The 12,848-nt window shown below is 39.2% G+C and overlaps 1 protein-coding gene across 1 annotated transcript in view; it reads right to left on the bottom strand.

Moving 5' to 3' along the window:
- The window catches only part of LOC102019567 (zinc finger protein 85-like), a 16,140-nt gene that overhangs the window by 2,889 nt on the left and 403 nt on the right, over positions 1-12,848 (bottom strand). Inside the window, exons 2-3 of the mRNA XM_013520198.1 lie at positions 848-974; positions 467-568 (exon numbers count right to left, since the gene is read on the bottom strand). Coding sequence (XP_013375652.1) covers positions 467-568; positions 848-974 — 229 coding nt within the window. The remainder of the gene's footprint in view (positions 1-466; positions 569-847; positions 975-12,848) is intronic.

Below are 12,848 nucleotides of genomic sequence, written 5' to 3'. Positions count from 1 at the left end.
GTGGGTGGGTACCAGGAATCAAACTCAGGACTTTGTGCTTGCCAGGCAGGCACTTGTGTGGCTGCGCTCTATGGCAAATCGGATATATTTTAAAAACATACCAATGAGGGGCATAGTGGTGTATTTGTATAATCCCATCACCTGGGAATACTGGGGCAGGTGGACTGTAAGTATGAGTCCAACCCATGAATTAGTGGGAAAGTGTCCCAGAAAAGGTGGAGGGGCCAGGATATACCTCAGAATAAAGGCTGGGGAGTCCTTCTCAGGACTAACTATACACATATCGAGCTGAAGGTAACAGTACAATAGCAGAACACTACACATACGGCCCTTGTCTTCAGGGCCCTATCTTCCCCTATAGATACGTGACCTTCAGAGCTTCTGAAGCCACACTTTAAAGCCTAACGTCCTTTTTGGTTTTTGGATTTCTCACTTGTGTCCTCTGCTTTTGTCCATTGCTACTTACCTGTATCTGGGTGTACTGCCACTGTCTCTTGTCTCTTCACATTCCAGGGCTCTTTGCTTTGCTCCAGACAGGTGATCATGTATGGTTTAGAGTCAGCAAGACCTGTTTATTAGAAAATGGTAAATGATACTTTCAATTTTCCCAGCAACTACTGACTTTTCTCTCCTAGTTTGTACTCAATATAGAAGACATAATAAAACATTCAAGAACATTCTCTCTGCAGATGCCATTTCCATATAGACCCATTAGAATATATGGAAAGCAGTTTCAATTTGTGGATCTTGAATTGTACTTTCAACTACTACTAACTGAAAACTAAAAGGGTGAAGCAAATTAATTGTTGATAGTAAGGAAGAAATTACGTAGGGAAGTTATCCTCACCCAGGGAGACCAGGTTTCCATATGTCTCCAACATCACATCCCTATACAAATTCTGCTGAGCAGAGTCCAGGTCTTCCCACTCCTCCAGTGAGAAATCAATGGCCACGTCCCTGAATGTCAACAGTTCCTAAAAGATAGATAGATAAATAAATACATTAACGGTGTAGGCACTGAGTTTTAAATTTTTTTTGGGTGCTAGTAATTGAACTCAGGACCTTGTGCTTGCCAAGCAGGCACTTGCACCACTGAGCTATATCCCTGGCCCTGAGTCTTTAATTTGAAGCAATACAAAAGGAGACAGAAAAATTGGTCCTGACATAGGTGACATTTAACCATTCAATAAAATATTTTAGCACAGTAGTACTCTAATGTATTAAACAACTCTGATGAAAGGACATCATATAAAATCTTGTGACAGTATACTTCTTTAGTACTATGTATGTATTATACAAGGTAATATGTGTACATTTTTCAGGTGAGAAACTCATGCTGAGTTCATGGTGAGTTAGAAGTGTACTGCTCAAATTTGAAGATCCTATTAAAACACATATTCTGATTCAGTATTGTGATGAAGCCTGGATATCTGACATATAGCAAACTCATTAGTGATGCCAATATCAAGGTAGAAGGTGACACTACTTTAAATAGCCAAAAGCAAGAAAATCATGGGAGAATTCACATACATTTCACTGACAGAACTTTAAGAAACATTTTAATATAATCTCAAGTAAACCAACAATCTGTTTTGAACATGTAAAGTGTGTATAATATATGCAATTCTAATAGTTTCATATCCTAATGTATAACCATCCCCCAAAATGTCTGAAACCAGTATTTTTTTTGTAGAAAAATTTTCTACTAATGTGTAACACACTTGGTCTCTAGTGCAACTCTCAATGGAGTCCTTGTTCCCAAATGAAACCTCCTGATTGTGGACTTTACTATGTACAAGTCTATCAGCATTTTGCTCTTCTAAGCTCTAATCAGAATCTCCCACCAAGCTCAGCTTACAACATGCCAGTACTTGTCTAGCTAGCATCTCCAAATCTTTCCAAACTCCTCTCACAAGCAAGTTCCAAGGGCTTCTAAATCATATGGTCAGGTATATACTAATAACCCCAGTTCTCTGTTAACCAAAGTCTGTCTTAGTCACTTTTTAATTGCTGAAACAAAATACCGAACACCCACAACTTAAAAAAGAGGTTTACGTTAGCTCAGTTTTTAGAGGATTCAGTCTCTAGATGGATGGCTCCAAGGAGGGAAGGGCACGGTGGAAGGGTGTACTGGAGGAAAGCTGCTCACATCATGGTGGCCAGGAAGCAGAAAGAGAAGGGAGGTGCCAAGTGGGAGATACACCCTTTGGGTCGTGCTCCAGGGAACCACCTCTTTGACCAGGCTTCACCTAACAGTACATTTACCTATGGAGTCATTCAGTGGGTTAACTCATTGATGAATATAATGCCCCCATGATTCAATCCCTTTCCAAAAGTTCCATCTCTGAAAACATGAGACTTTTGAAGGACATTCTAGATCTAAACTATAACATTGGTTCTTGTATCCACTTGTGGGAATATATTTTTCTTACCCTTTGGGATAATTTTCCCCCTTCACAAACTGTAAGAGAATCCAAAGGGAGGAAAAAAATTCTGTATGCTTTCTGAATCCTAGTATTCATTTGGCTTACTACCAATGTGTCTACAAATAATGAAACCGGGGTTGGGAAATGCAAATTTTAAGGTACCAAGCTATTAAATTGTGATAGAGATAACAAGGCATTCCTCTTAGCAACAGAACAATCAGCTGCTTCCCTGACAGGTTTTACCCCACACTTCACGCTACAGGGGCTGAGTAGAGGCCAATATTCACCAGACACTTAAGAGGAATGTCCCTGTGCGTATCTTTTATCAACACCAAGCTGTTAAGAAATCTAGAACTAGGAAAAGATAGTATAATAGTTAAAGACATACTTTCTTGTGAAGATTCCAATGAGGAATATTAACTCAAACACATTTCATAAACTATGTCTAGGGAGGAGAAAAAGAGCAGAGGCATGAAGATGTTTTAAAGGCAGAATGAAAGGTGATTATTTCCCCCTTATCTATGTGAAATATTTACCAAAATAAAATCTTTTAAAAATGCCATGTATTACTTGTGGAGGAGAAGTTGTAATTAAAGAAACAGGAAAATTTGTTCCAAAGAATTTGTTACACCCAGAAGCTAAACTGATTGAACAGGGTCCTAAGTTTGACAGCCTATCTCACGTATCTTTGAAAAACAAGAGAGAAGAAGGCAGGGGAGGAGAGGGAGAAACAGACACTGAAGTCTCTGGGGACCACCGCTCTCATCAGACATGAACCTCACGTACCAAGCTGGATTATTCCGTGATGACTTATCACATGGACACTGCTCAACTGGAAGAGACAGGGAAACGTCCAAAGAGGGCTCTGAGAAGGAACAGGATATGCTGGAGTCTCAGATGATGGCCTAGCCCCAACCCCACATTATGGAAACACAGGGTCAAGCTTTACCACATGTGAACTCAGATGTGCACAATCTGGAGCTGACTCTGGGGCTCTCACTCTCACCACAGCCAGTTCAGGTTAGTTTAAACCAGCCACCCGCATGATCTCAGGATATCTGTACCATGACACATGTTTTCCAGGCATCTTTCATAGGAATCTTCAAGTAGATGCAGTTTACAGGTAAACAGGGCCCTAGGCAGAGGTATTTGGGTCTCATGGATCAGACAAGCCTCTGCAGCTCTGCAGGCCTGAGACAAGAGTCCTGTGGAACTGTGGACAGACTCTCCTTCGTTTCTGTCCATATACCTGCCTGGCCAGTTTCACTCCAGTAACCCTGACTGGCCAGAACAAAACAGCTCATCTATTCTGGTTTACATCTGAAAGGTTCCCCAAACATGCATTCAGAGTTGGGGCTTTTAGAAGGGGATTAGGTGATAGTGGCTCTATGCTTATTAGTGGATTAACACAATGAAGAGTTCAGACCTGCATGTTCAGAGCCATTTTCAGAAGCTGCTGTAGCCATGGTTAAAGAGTGCCTGGCTACTACTTAAGGTGTGAGGGTGGTAGCAAATCTTGGTACCAGCAATGTGATGCTGGTTTTATAGGCAGTCAGAATGCAAGAGTTGTGGGACCAGGGAGGTTTCCACCCAGATTCCAGAAAAAAAGCCTTAGAGACTTTTTTTTCCACTCAGAGTTCAGAAGAAAAGCCTTTTTCTCAGTATGCCCATGAGAGGGCAGTGCATGAAGTTGTAAGAATGAAACCAAATGCAGAGTGTAGACCCCAGAAAATTGGAGATACCAGAAATGCAGGTCTGCTGAGGAAAGCCACAAGCAGTCCTGCACAAGAATGGCCACAAAGGCTGTGAACAACAATGTCACTGTGGTGGATTCACTCATGATCTTTGGACTTACATCTTGCCACAATGTGCCCTGGACACTAGACATGAAGCCGATTTAATACCAGACCAGATTTAATGTCTGTTCTGTTGGGTTTCAATCTTTGCTTCAATTTCCTTCTGTACCCCCATGTGTCCTTTTTCAAATGGGAAAACTTACTCTGTGCCATTTTATATTTTAAGATTTTAACTTTCTTTTTTATTTTTATAGGGGCTCACAGCAAAGAGTGCCTTGAGGCTCAGAGGATGGAGACCACTACAAAGCAGACCTGAGCAGGACTTAATCAATTGGCTTTTCCTGTTCACTCGTGAATCTGCCCAAAGCCTGGGCTCCTTGTCTGGAAATAGCAGAGTCATAGTAAGTGAACCTCTGTGAGTCTCTAAACCCTACTAAAACTTGTAGTGGTGATGAAGCGGAAAGCCTCAAAGGATAAGACAAGATCACAGCCAAGGACACCTGCATCCCATCTCAACTAGATAAAGACTAGCCTCAGGCATCTCGCTCCTGGGTGAGTTAATACCTTACTTGGAGAAGTCCTCAAGTGATTCTGTCCTTCTTGAATACTCCTCTCCGTTATGATAACCAAATAAATATGGGCCACCCAGAGAAGGTCTTGGTGTTAGCCCTGAGAAAAATCTCAAATTCTGTGAGAGGGCTCTGATCCTCCTGGAGCCCTGAAATCATTCCACTTGCCTCTTTTTATTTAGCCTTTGTGCTACACTTGTTCATGAGTTTGTGGGCCTGATCAGCCTGCAATAACTAAGAAACATTATTAACCTGATAAGAGGAGGCTTTGAACTTGGGCTTTTCAACAATGCTGGAATTATTAAAACTTTGGTGATTGTTAGTGATGGACTAACTGTATGTTGTACAATGACATGCGCTTAACTCTTCCGGGGACTAGGGGTAGAATATTAAGTTTAGATACAGAATATCCACAAAATTTATGCACTAGGATTGGGCTTTTTGGATGGTAATTGGATCCTGGGGGAGCTATGCTCATCAATGGGTAATCCTTTGAAGAGTTCTGAGTTGAATGTGTTGTTAGGAGGCAGAACCAGAATAGGACAGACAAACCATTGTGGGCATGACCTGGAAGGGCATCTCTCCCTTCCTGACTCCTCCCTTCTTTCTCTGCTTCCTGGCCACCATGATGGAGGAGTTTTTCCTCCTCTGGAGAAAGCGTTTACTCCATAGAACAGCATATAATCTATTTGATTATTAAAGGCCTCTTCTGTTGAGGTCACCTTTTGGTGAACACTTACATGTGACATGAATATCTTTTGTTCTTTGCCTATTCAGAGAAATCTATTCATGTATCTCCTTCCTCTCTCATACCCACATCTTTGTCATCAATTTGCAAATCAAGTCCAAGTCCATGACTGTCCTCGCTGGAGCCCATGAACTGGTGGTATACAGTCACATTCCGCCATTTTTCCTTCCAAGCAAAATGCACACCTGCCTAAAATTCTGCATACTATGGACTACTTCCTTCACCACTGTCCTTCAGACACGAAACAGAAAGGGACTGTGCTGCTACAGGCCATTTTCAGGGAGTACTTGTGTAATGTATGCACCATCTGTAAACCAGGCATTCTGCAACAAGTGGACACAACAGCCACCTACAGAATACTAAACAACTACAGAAAACACATTTTTCTAAACAGCACATACTACATTCTCCAAGTAGATTACATAATAATCCACAAAACAGTCTTAGAAAAAGTTTATAATTCAAATTGTACTGAGTATCCTTCCTGACCGTAATACAATCACATTACAAATCAATATAAAGAAAAGCTTAGCTAACTGCACAAATACATAGAAATTAAACAACTTGCATTTGAAGAACCACTGAATTGAAAAAGGAATCAAGGAAGACATTTTAAAATTTCTTGAAACACATGGAAATGAAGACACAAAGTAACAAAACCTATGGGATATAACGAAAACAGTATCAAAGGAAAGCTTACAGCATACAAAGTCCACATGAAAACAGCAGAAAGATCTCAAAGAAACAACTTACACAAAACTCAAGGAACTAGAAAACCAAGAATAACCAAATTCAAAGTATCAGAAAAAAAAGAAACAGTAAAGAGCAGAAATAAGTGAAATGGAAAAAACTGGGGGACACCATGGGGGGGGGGAGGAGATCAAGGAAACAGAGCTGATTCTTTAAAAAGAGAAACAAAATAGTCTAACCCCTTCACAGACTATTAAAGAGAATATTCAAACAACTAAAGTCAGAGATGATAAAGGAAATATTACAATTGGCAATACAGAAATATAAACATCTACAAATTACACAAGGAAGGAATCAGAGGGGAAGGGCTTTCCCCTTTTCCTACTCCCCTATCCCAGGGGCCATTTGCCATTTATTAAAAAATAAAATAATTTTTAAAATAAAAATTCAAAGCATCATCACAGATTAGTATGAACATATGTCAATAAATTTAGTAATCTAGGAAACATGGACAAATTCCTAGATATGTACTTATTACCAAGACTGAATCATGAAAATAGCCAGCAACAAGATGATTGAATTTGAAAATCTATTACACAAAAGCGCAGGATGAAATGGCTTCATTGGTGAATTCTACAAAATATTTACAGAACCAGTATCAATTCTTCCTCAGGTAACAGAAACGAATTTTGAACAGTCTATGAAGCCAGCATTACTTGACACCAAACACTAAAGAAAGTCAACAAAAAAGAAAATTTCAGGCCAAAAATCTTGAGGAATGTAGATGCAAAAATCCTCAACAAATACTAGTGAACAATAGCACATTAAAAATTATTTACCATTATCAGGTTAAATGCACCTCAGGAATGCAAAGATAAACTAACTTAAACAAATCAGTAAACACAGACACATGACATCAACAGAATCAAGGACAAAAAACACACAATAATGGAAGCAGAAAAGATCTGAGGAAATTCAACACCATTTCATGATAAAAACATTAAGGAAGTTAGGCATACAAGAAAGGTATCTCAACATAATAAAGGCCATTATAAGCCAAAGCAAATAATTAATACTGAATGTGGAAAAGCTACGCTTTCTCTTCTGGGATGTTGGAATGGGCTAGGAATTTTCTGATTAAGACCACAAAAAAAAACTGTAAAACACAAGCAAAAGCAGTACAAAACTTTTACAACAAAGGAACAATAAAAAGTGTACACAGACAACATACAAAACGGAAGAAAACATTTACAAACTATACAACTGACAAGGGGTTCAAATTCAAAACACAGGAACACTTAATATCCCAGAAGCGGGGCTGGGGATTTAGCTCAGCGGCAAAAGCGCCTGCCTGACAAGTGCAAGGTCGGGAGTTCGGTTCCCGGTACCGGAGAAAAACCAAAAAAAAAAAAAAAAAAAAAAAAAAAAAAAAAAACCAAAAAAAAAAAAAAAAAAAAAAAAAGGCAAAATAGGAAAAGAAAAAGAAAAGAAAAAAAATTTTACTCTGATTAAAAGTACACAACAGATCTAAATAAAAATTCCCCAAAAGAAAGCACACAAGTGGTCAACAGGTACATGAAAAGAATGCTCACCAACACTAATAATAGAGGAAATGCAAATGGAAAATCACAATGAGATATCACTTGACCCAAGAAAAATGCCTAATGTCAAAGAGACTAAATATAAGTGCTGAAAAGGAAGTGAAAAAAAGGGAGCCTCTGCACATTGTTGGTGGGAATGTACATTAGTATAGATATTGTGGTAAAAAGCAATGGACATTACTCAAAGAATTAAAAACAGAACCATCATACAATTCAGCAATCCCTCTACCGGGTATATATCCAAAGAAAAGGAAATTACTACATCAAAAGAGACACGGAGACTCACATATTCACTGCAGCACTATTCGCAGTAGCCAAAATAACTAAAAACAAACTATCAATGCATGACATGATAAATCAAATATGGGAAACAGGCACAATGGAACATTACTCAATCACAGAAAAGAATGAAGCCCCATAATTTGTCAATTTGGGAAGAACTGGAAACCAATACATTAAGTAAAACAAGCCAGGGAGAAAGAAAAATACTGCATGGGTTAATTTGTATGTGAAATGCAAGAAAGTTTATTTCATAGAACTTGAGAGCACAACTGCGATGAGAGACTTAGGAGAGTAGGGTAGGGGCATGGACGGGTAAAAGTTATCCATGGGTTCCACAATAGATAGGCAGAGAAATTTCTGACGTGGTACTGCATACCACGGTAACCTCAGATAACAATATACTGATGTAAAAAAGCTATATGATAGGACCTTGAAAGTTTTCACCATAAAGATAAATGTTTCAAGAGAAACATTTTTAAACTACTGTAATTTAAATACTATGCAAACACATGTATTGGTCAGCTTTTAGTTGCTGTTCCAAATACCTCAGAAAAATACTTAAAGATGGAAAGAGTCATTATGGGTCATGGTTTCAATGTGTTCTGTCTGTGTCTACGTGGTTTCATGGCAGAAATATGATGGCAGAATGGTATGGTGAATGAAACCCGCATACCTCACAGTAGTCAGGAAGCAGACAGCAAAGGGAAAAGGCCAGGGAAACAACATACCCTTCAAAGCATGACCCCAATGACCTACTTCATCCTGTCAAGGTCCCACGTCAGATTATCCTATTCAGCCATAAATTCATGAATGGGTTATTCCACTGGCCAATATAGCACCCTCATGATCCAATCGCCTAAGAATTTAATAACTTAATCAGATTAATAATCAAGATTGATTATTGAATCAGCTCTCCCTGAGACACAATTATTTACCAAACAAACATAATAACAGGACACAGCCAGGTGTAGTGGCACATGCCTGTAACCCCAGCACTCAGGGGCCTGAGGCAGGAGGATCGTTGCAAGTCTGAGGCCAGCCTAAATAGCATAGTGAGATCTGTGTCTCAGAAAGACAAAAACCAAACCAAACCAAACCAAACCAAACCAAACCAAACCAAACCCCAGGTCATAATTCTGCCTAACTGATGCTAATATCTTCTACATAATGAAAAATGCATGAAGTCTCATCAGTTTCAACCTTCTCAAAAGTCCAAGCGTAGTCTCTAGACTGAAGCCAACTCTTAGGTGTGAGCCCTTGTGGAAAGGAAAAAAAGTTGCATACTCCCAAGATATGATTGCACAGACAAGATGTTACCATTCCAAAAGACAGGAATAGGAAAACAGAAGAACATCTGACCAAAACCTGTCAGGGCAAACACTAACTCTTGTAGATTCATGTCATATCCTGTGCATATGGTGGCAAGATGCAAGCTCCAAAGGGTTTGGTCAGCCCAACTCCTACAGCCTAGGGTACCAGCAAGATCAGAGGCAAATTCACATTAAACCAAGATAACTCTAAAGTGTTATAACCTGTTCAAATCAACACGCCAAGTTTACCTTTCTTGCATATATTTTTCTGATGTTCAATTTCTTTTTTGTTTCCTAGTTTAATTAATGAACTCTAACAAAGCTCTTTAAATACAATGTAAACAGGCTGAGTAAAAAAAATAAACAACTTATCACCGACGGAGTCATTTTGTTCTTGGAATCACATAGAGGACTCTGGAATTATTATACCCGGAAGAGGGTACTAGGAAACACACTAATCAATTATGTTAAATATGGTACTGGTTGCAAGGATGCATGTATATACCAAAGAAAATATGTATCTTAGTACATGCAGATTATTATGTCAATTATACTTCAATAAATCTGTAAGAAAAAGGATGCACATAAATCTGAGGTTATAAAGGAAAGTTACAAATTTAAATAGATAAAATAAAAAGAAACTAAGAATCTATTAGCTAATCATCACTCCAGTAGCTTAGAAAAGGCCAGATTTTATAAAAGAGGGAACAGAGTCCTTAGCAAAAGAGCAAATTTTAACTATACTGAGAATGAACACAACACAGGCAGCAGCAATGCCAAACACTGGTTCTTTTAGAAGACAAATGAACCTGAGAATTCTGGTAAATGTGATAATGAAGAATTCTGCATTAATTATGTATTATATAATTGTAACATATATATATTTTATATACATATATATATATAGAGAGAGAGGGAGACAGAGAGAGAGAATGCGCTCAATTTACACAGGCACCTTATTCTGGAAGGGGAACGTTACACGATTCACTGTGTAAGTATCAGTGTACTTACACAAATCAGATGTCACAGTCTACTACACACTAGCCACTGCCTTATAAGAAATTCGTCATTAAAAAGCCAGGCATGGTGGTGTACGCCTGTGGAGGCTGAGACAGGAGAATAGCAGCAAATCTGAGGTCAGTCTAAACTCCATAGTGAGACCCTGCCTCAACAAACAAACAAAAGAAAGAAATATCCATCATCAATCAAAACATCATTATATACACATATAAATCAGCATACATATAGCAAAGAGATTAATAAATCAGCTAAATTTAAAACACAACACTTAAAAATAAAAAGACCCTTGCCTTTTAGACATAACTGACAAGAGACTACACCACAGTGGAATAGCAAGATTCCTTTCTCTGCAGGAAAGTTACTGGGAAAATATGGTATCTACGTGTCAAAACAAATGCTACTGTATCATTTCCCAATACCACAGCCACTTTCAGAAGTAAAAAATACCTTAATGTAAAAGCCAAGTGTAACACATTCAAAAGTTGTTTCAGTAATTTATTTTTAAATAAACAACAATATTACATAAGAAAATATGCATAAATTTGGACCACATTAGCATACAAATTCTACTCATCAAACAAAATAATTGCAGGGTGCAAACAGAAGTACCAGACTGGGAGAAACTTTTTTTTCCTCAAATATGACTAAACATTTTAAAAATAAGAAAGGAAAGGTCAGAGATTCCAGAAGAAAGGCAGACAAGAGACTTTAAAAGGCATTTTATATGAAATATCAAATGTTCAACGGTTATAAAAAAGCTCAGTACCTTTAGAAACTAGAGAAACGCAAAATAAAATCATACAAATAACTTAAAAAAAAAAAAACAACCCAAAAAACAAACAAAAAAACCGCCAGTACTGATGAAGACAGAACAAGTGAAATCTCATGAACTAAAGATGGAGGGAGAGGGGGCTGGGGATTTAGCTCAGCGGCACAGCGCCTGCCTGGCATGCGCGAGGTCGTGAGTTCGATACCCGGTACCGGAAAGGTGGAGGGAGAGTTGTTATTATTCACTAGGGTAAACAGCTTGGCTGATATTCCCCCACCATAGATACAGATGTACAGAAATAAGCACATGTATGTATCATAATAATATATAAGGGTATAGAAGTATTGGTATGAAGAGGTGAAATGCAGCGGGTGGGCATAAGAGAAACTATATTCATGAAAAAGGCATAATAACTGGGCGGCACTTTCTATGCACCAGCCATATTCCAGGTATTACACATCCAATTCAGTAACTAGTACAACTTCACATCAATTTTACTGAGCTGCCACCTGCATGTGATATTTCATATCTATGCATGTTTAAAAAGTTAACATGCAAAAAAAAGGGGGGGGTCCAGGGATATAGCTCAGTATAAGCGCCTGCCAGGCAAAGCGCAAGGTCATGAGTTCAATTCCCAGCACCCACATTAAAAATAAAAAAGGAAAGAAGCATTATTTGTAAGAAATAAAAATTTACAAAGGCACGCAGGTCAATACATGCACCACGTGCAGATGAATAAAATTCATTACGAAAGTAACCATTTCCCTCCAAACTACCCTCCAAGTTTTGATCTACATATCAAAAGTTCAACATGCATAATTTGTAATGGAAGAGACCAAATCCTAAAAATTCTCAAATTCTTCTAAAGATGAAAAAATATGCATATATAAAATTACCCAAGAAACTTCCGAATTACAGCAGTAACAGGACTAGCTATCATCACCTGGCACTAACATATAGCGTGAAACTACATTAATGCAATAACAAATACCAAGAAATACAAATGAAACCAGAGATAAATCCATATGGATGTAAGAACTGTCTGTATTGTTCCAAGCAACAGGAAAACCAATGTAAGTCGCACTATATTAAGAAAAGCATTAAATGAATGGACTAAACAACACGATCAAAATTGCAGTTTGGGGCTGGGGCAGAGCTCAGCGGTAGTGTGCGCCTAGAAGGCCTAAGGATCAACCCACACACTGAGGATCAATCCTCAGTGCCGAAAATACAGGTAAAGAATATGTGCAGTGCTAAAATTTAAGGAATTTGTTGCCAGATCTGGGAGAAGCTTGGATGTGGGTGCCAGGGGCGGCAATGCTCTGGCTTTGATTTTTTTGTTTTTTTTTGTTTTTTTTTTTTTTTTCCCCGGTACCGGGAATCGAACTCACGACCTTGCGCTTGCCGGGCAGGCGCTGTGCCGCTGAGCTAAATCCCCAGCCCGAGGCTCTGGCTTTGGGACCCGGCTTCCTACACACTCGGAAAGCCCAGAGGGAAATGAGCGAGCCCTGAGCGGCAAGCAGGGCCTCGGGACCGGTGAACGAGAGCTCCTCCACCCAGTGTCCACACGGGGAGGCCGGGACCCGGGGGTCCTCCGGGCCAGCACGACGCGGCGTGGGGAGCGGCCGGGCGGCGCG

This window comes from Chinchilla lanigera, unplaced genomic scaffold, assembly GCF_000276665.1.
Source record: "Chinchilla lanigera isolate Chin_1 unplaced genomic scaffold, ChiLan1.0 scaffold00053, whole genome shotgun sequence".
NCBI classification, from domain to species: Eukaryota; Metazoa; Chordata; class Mammalia; order Rodentia; family Chinchillidae; genus Chinchilla; species Chinchilla lanigera.
Note: the sequence above shows the minus strand (reverse complement) of the source record. Positions and strands in the feature narration are given on the sequence as shown.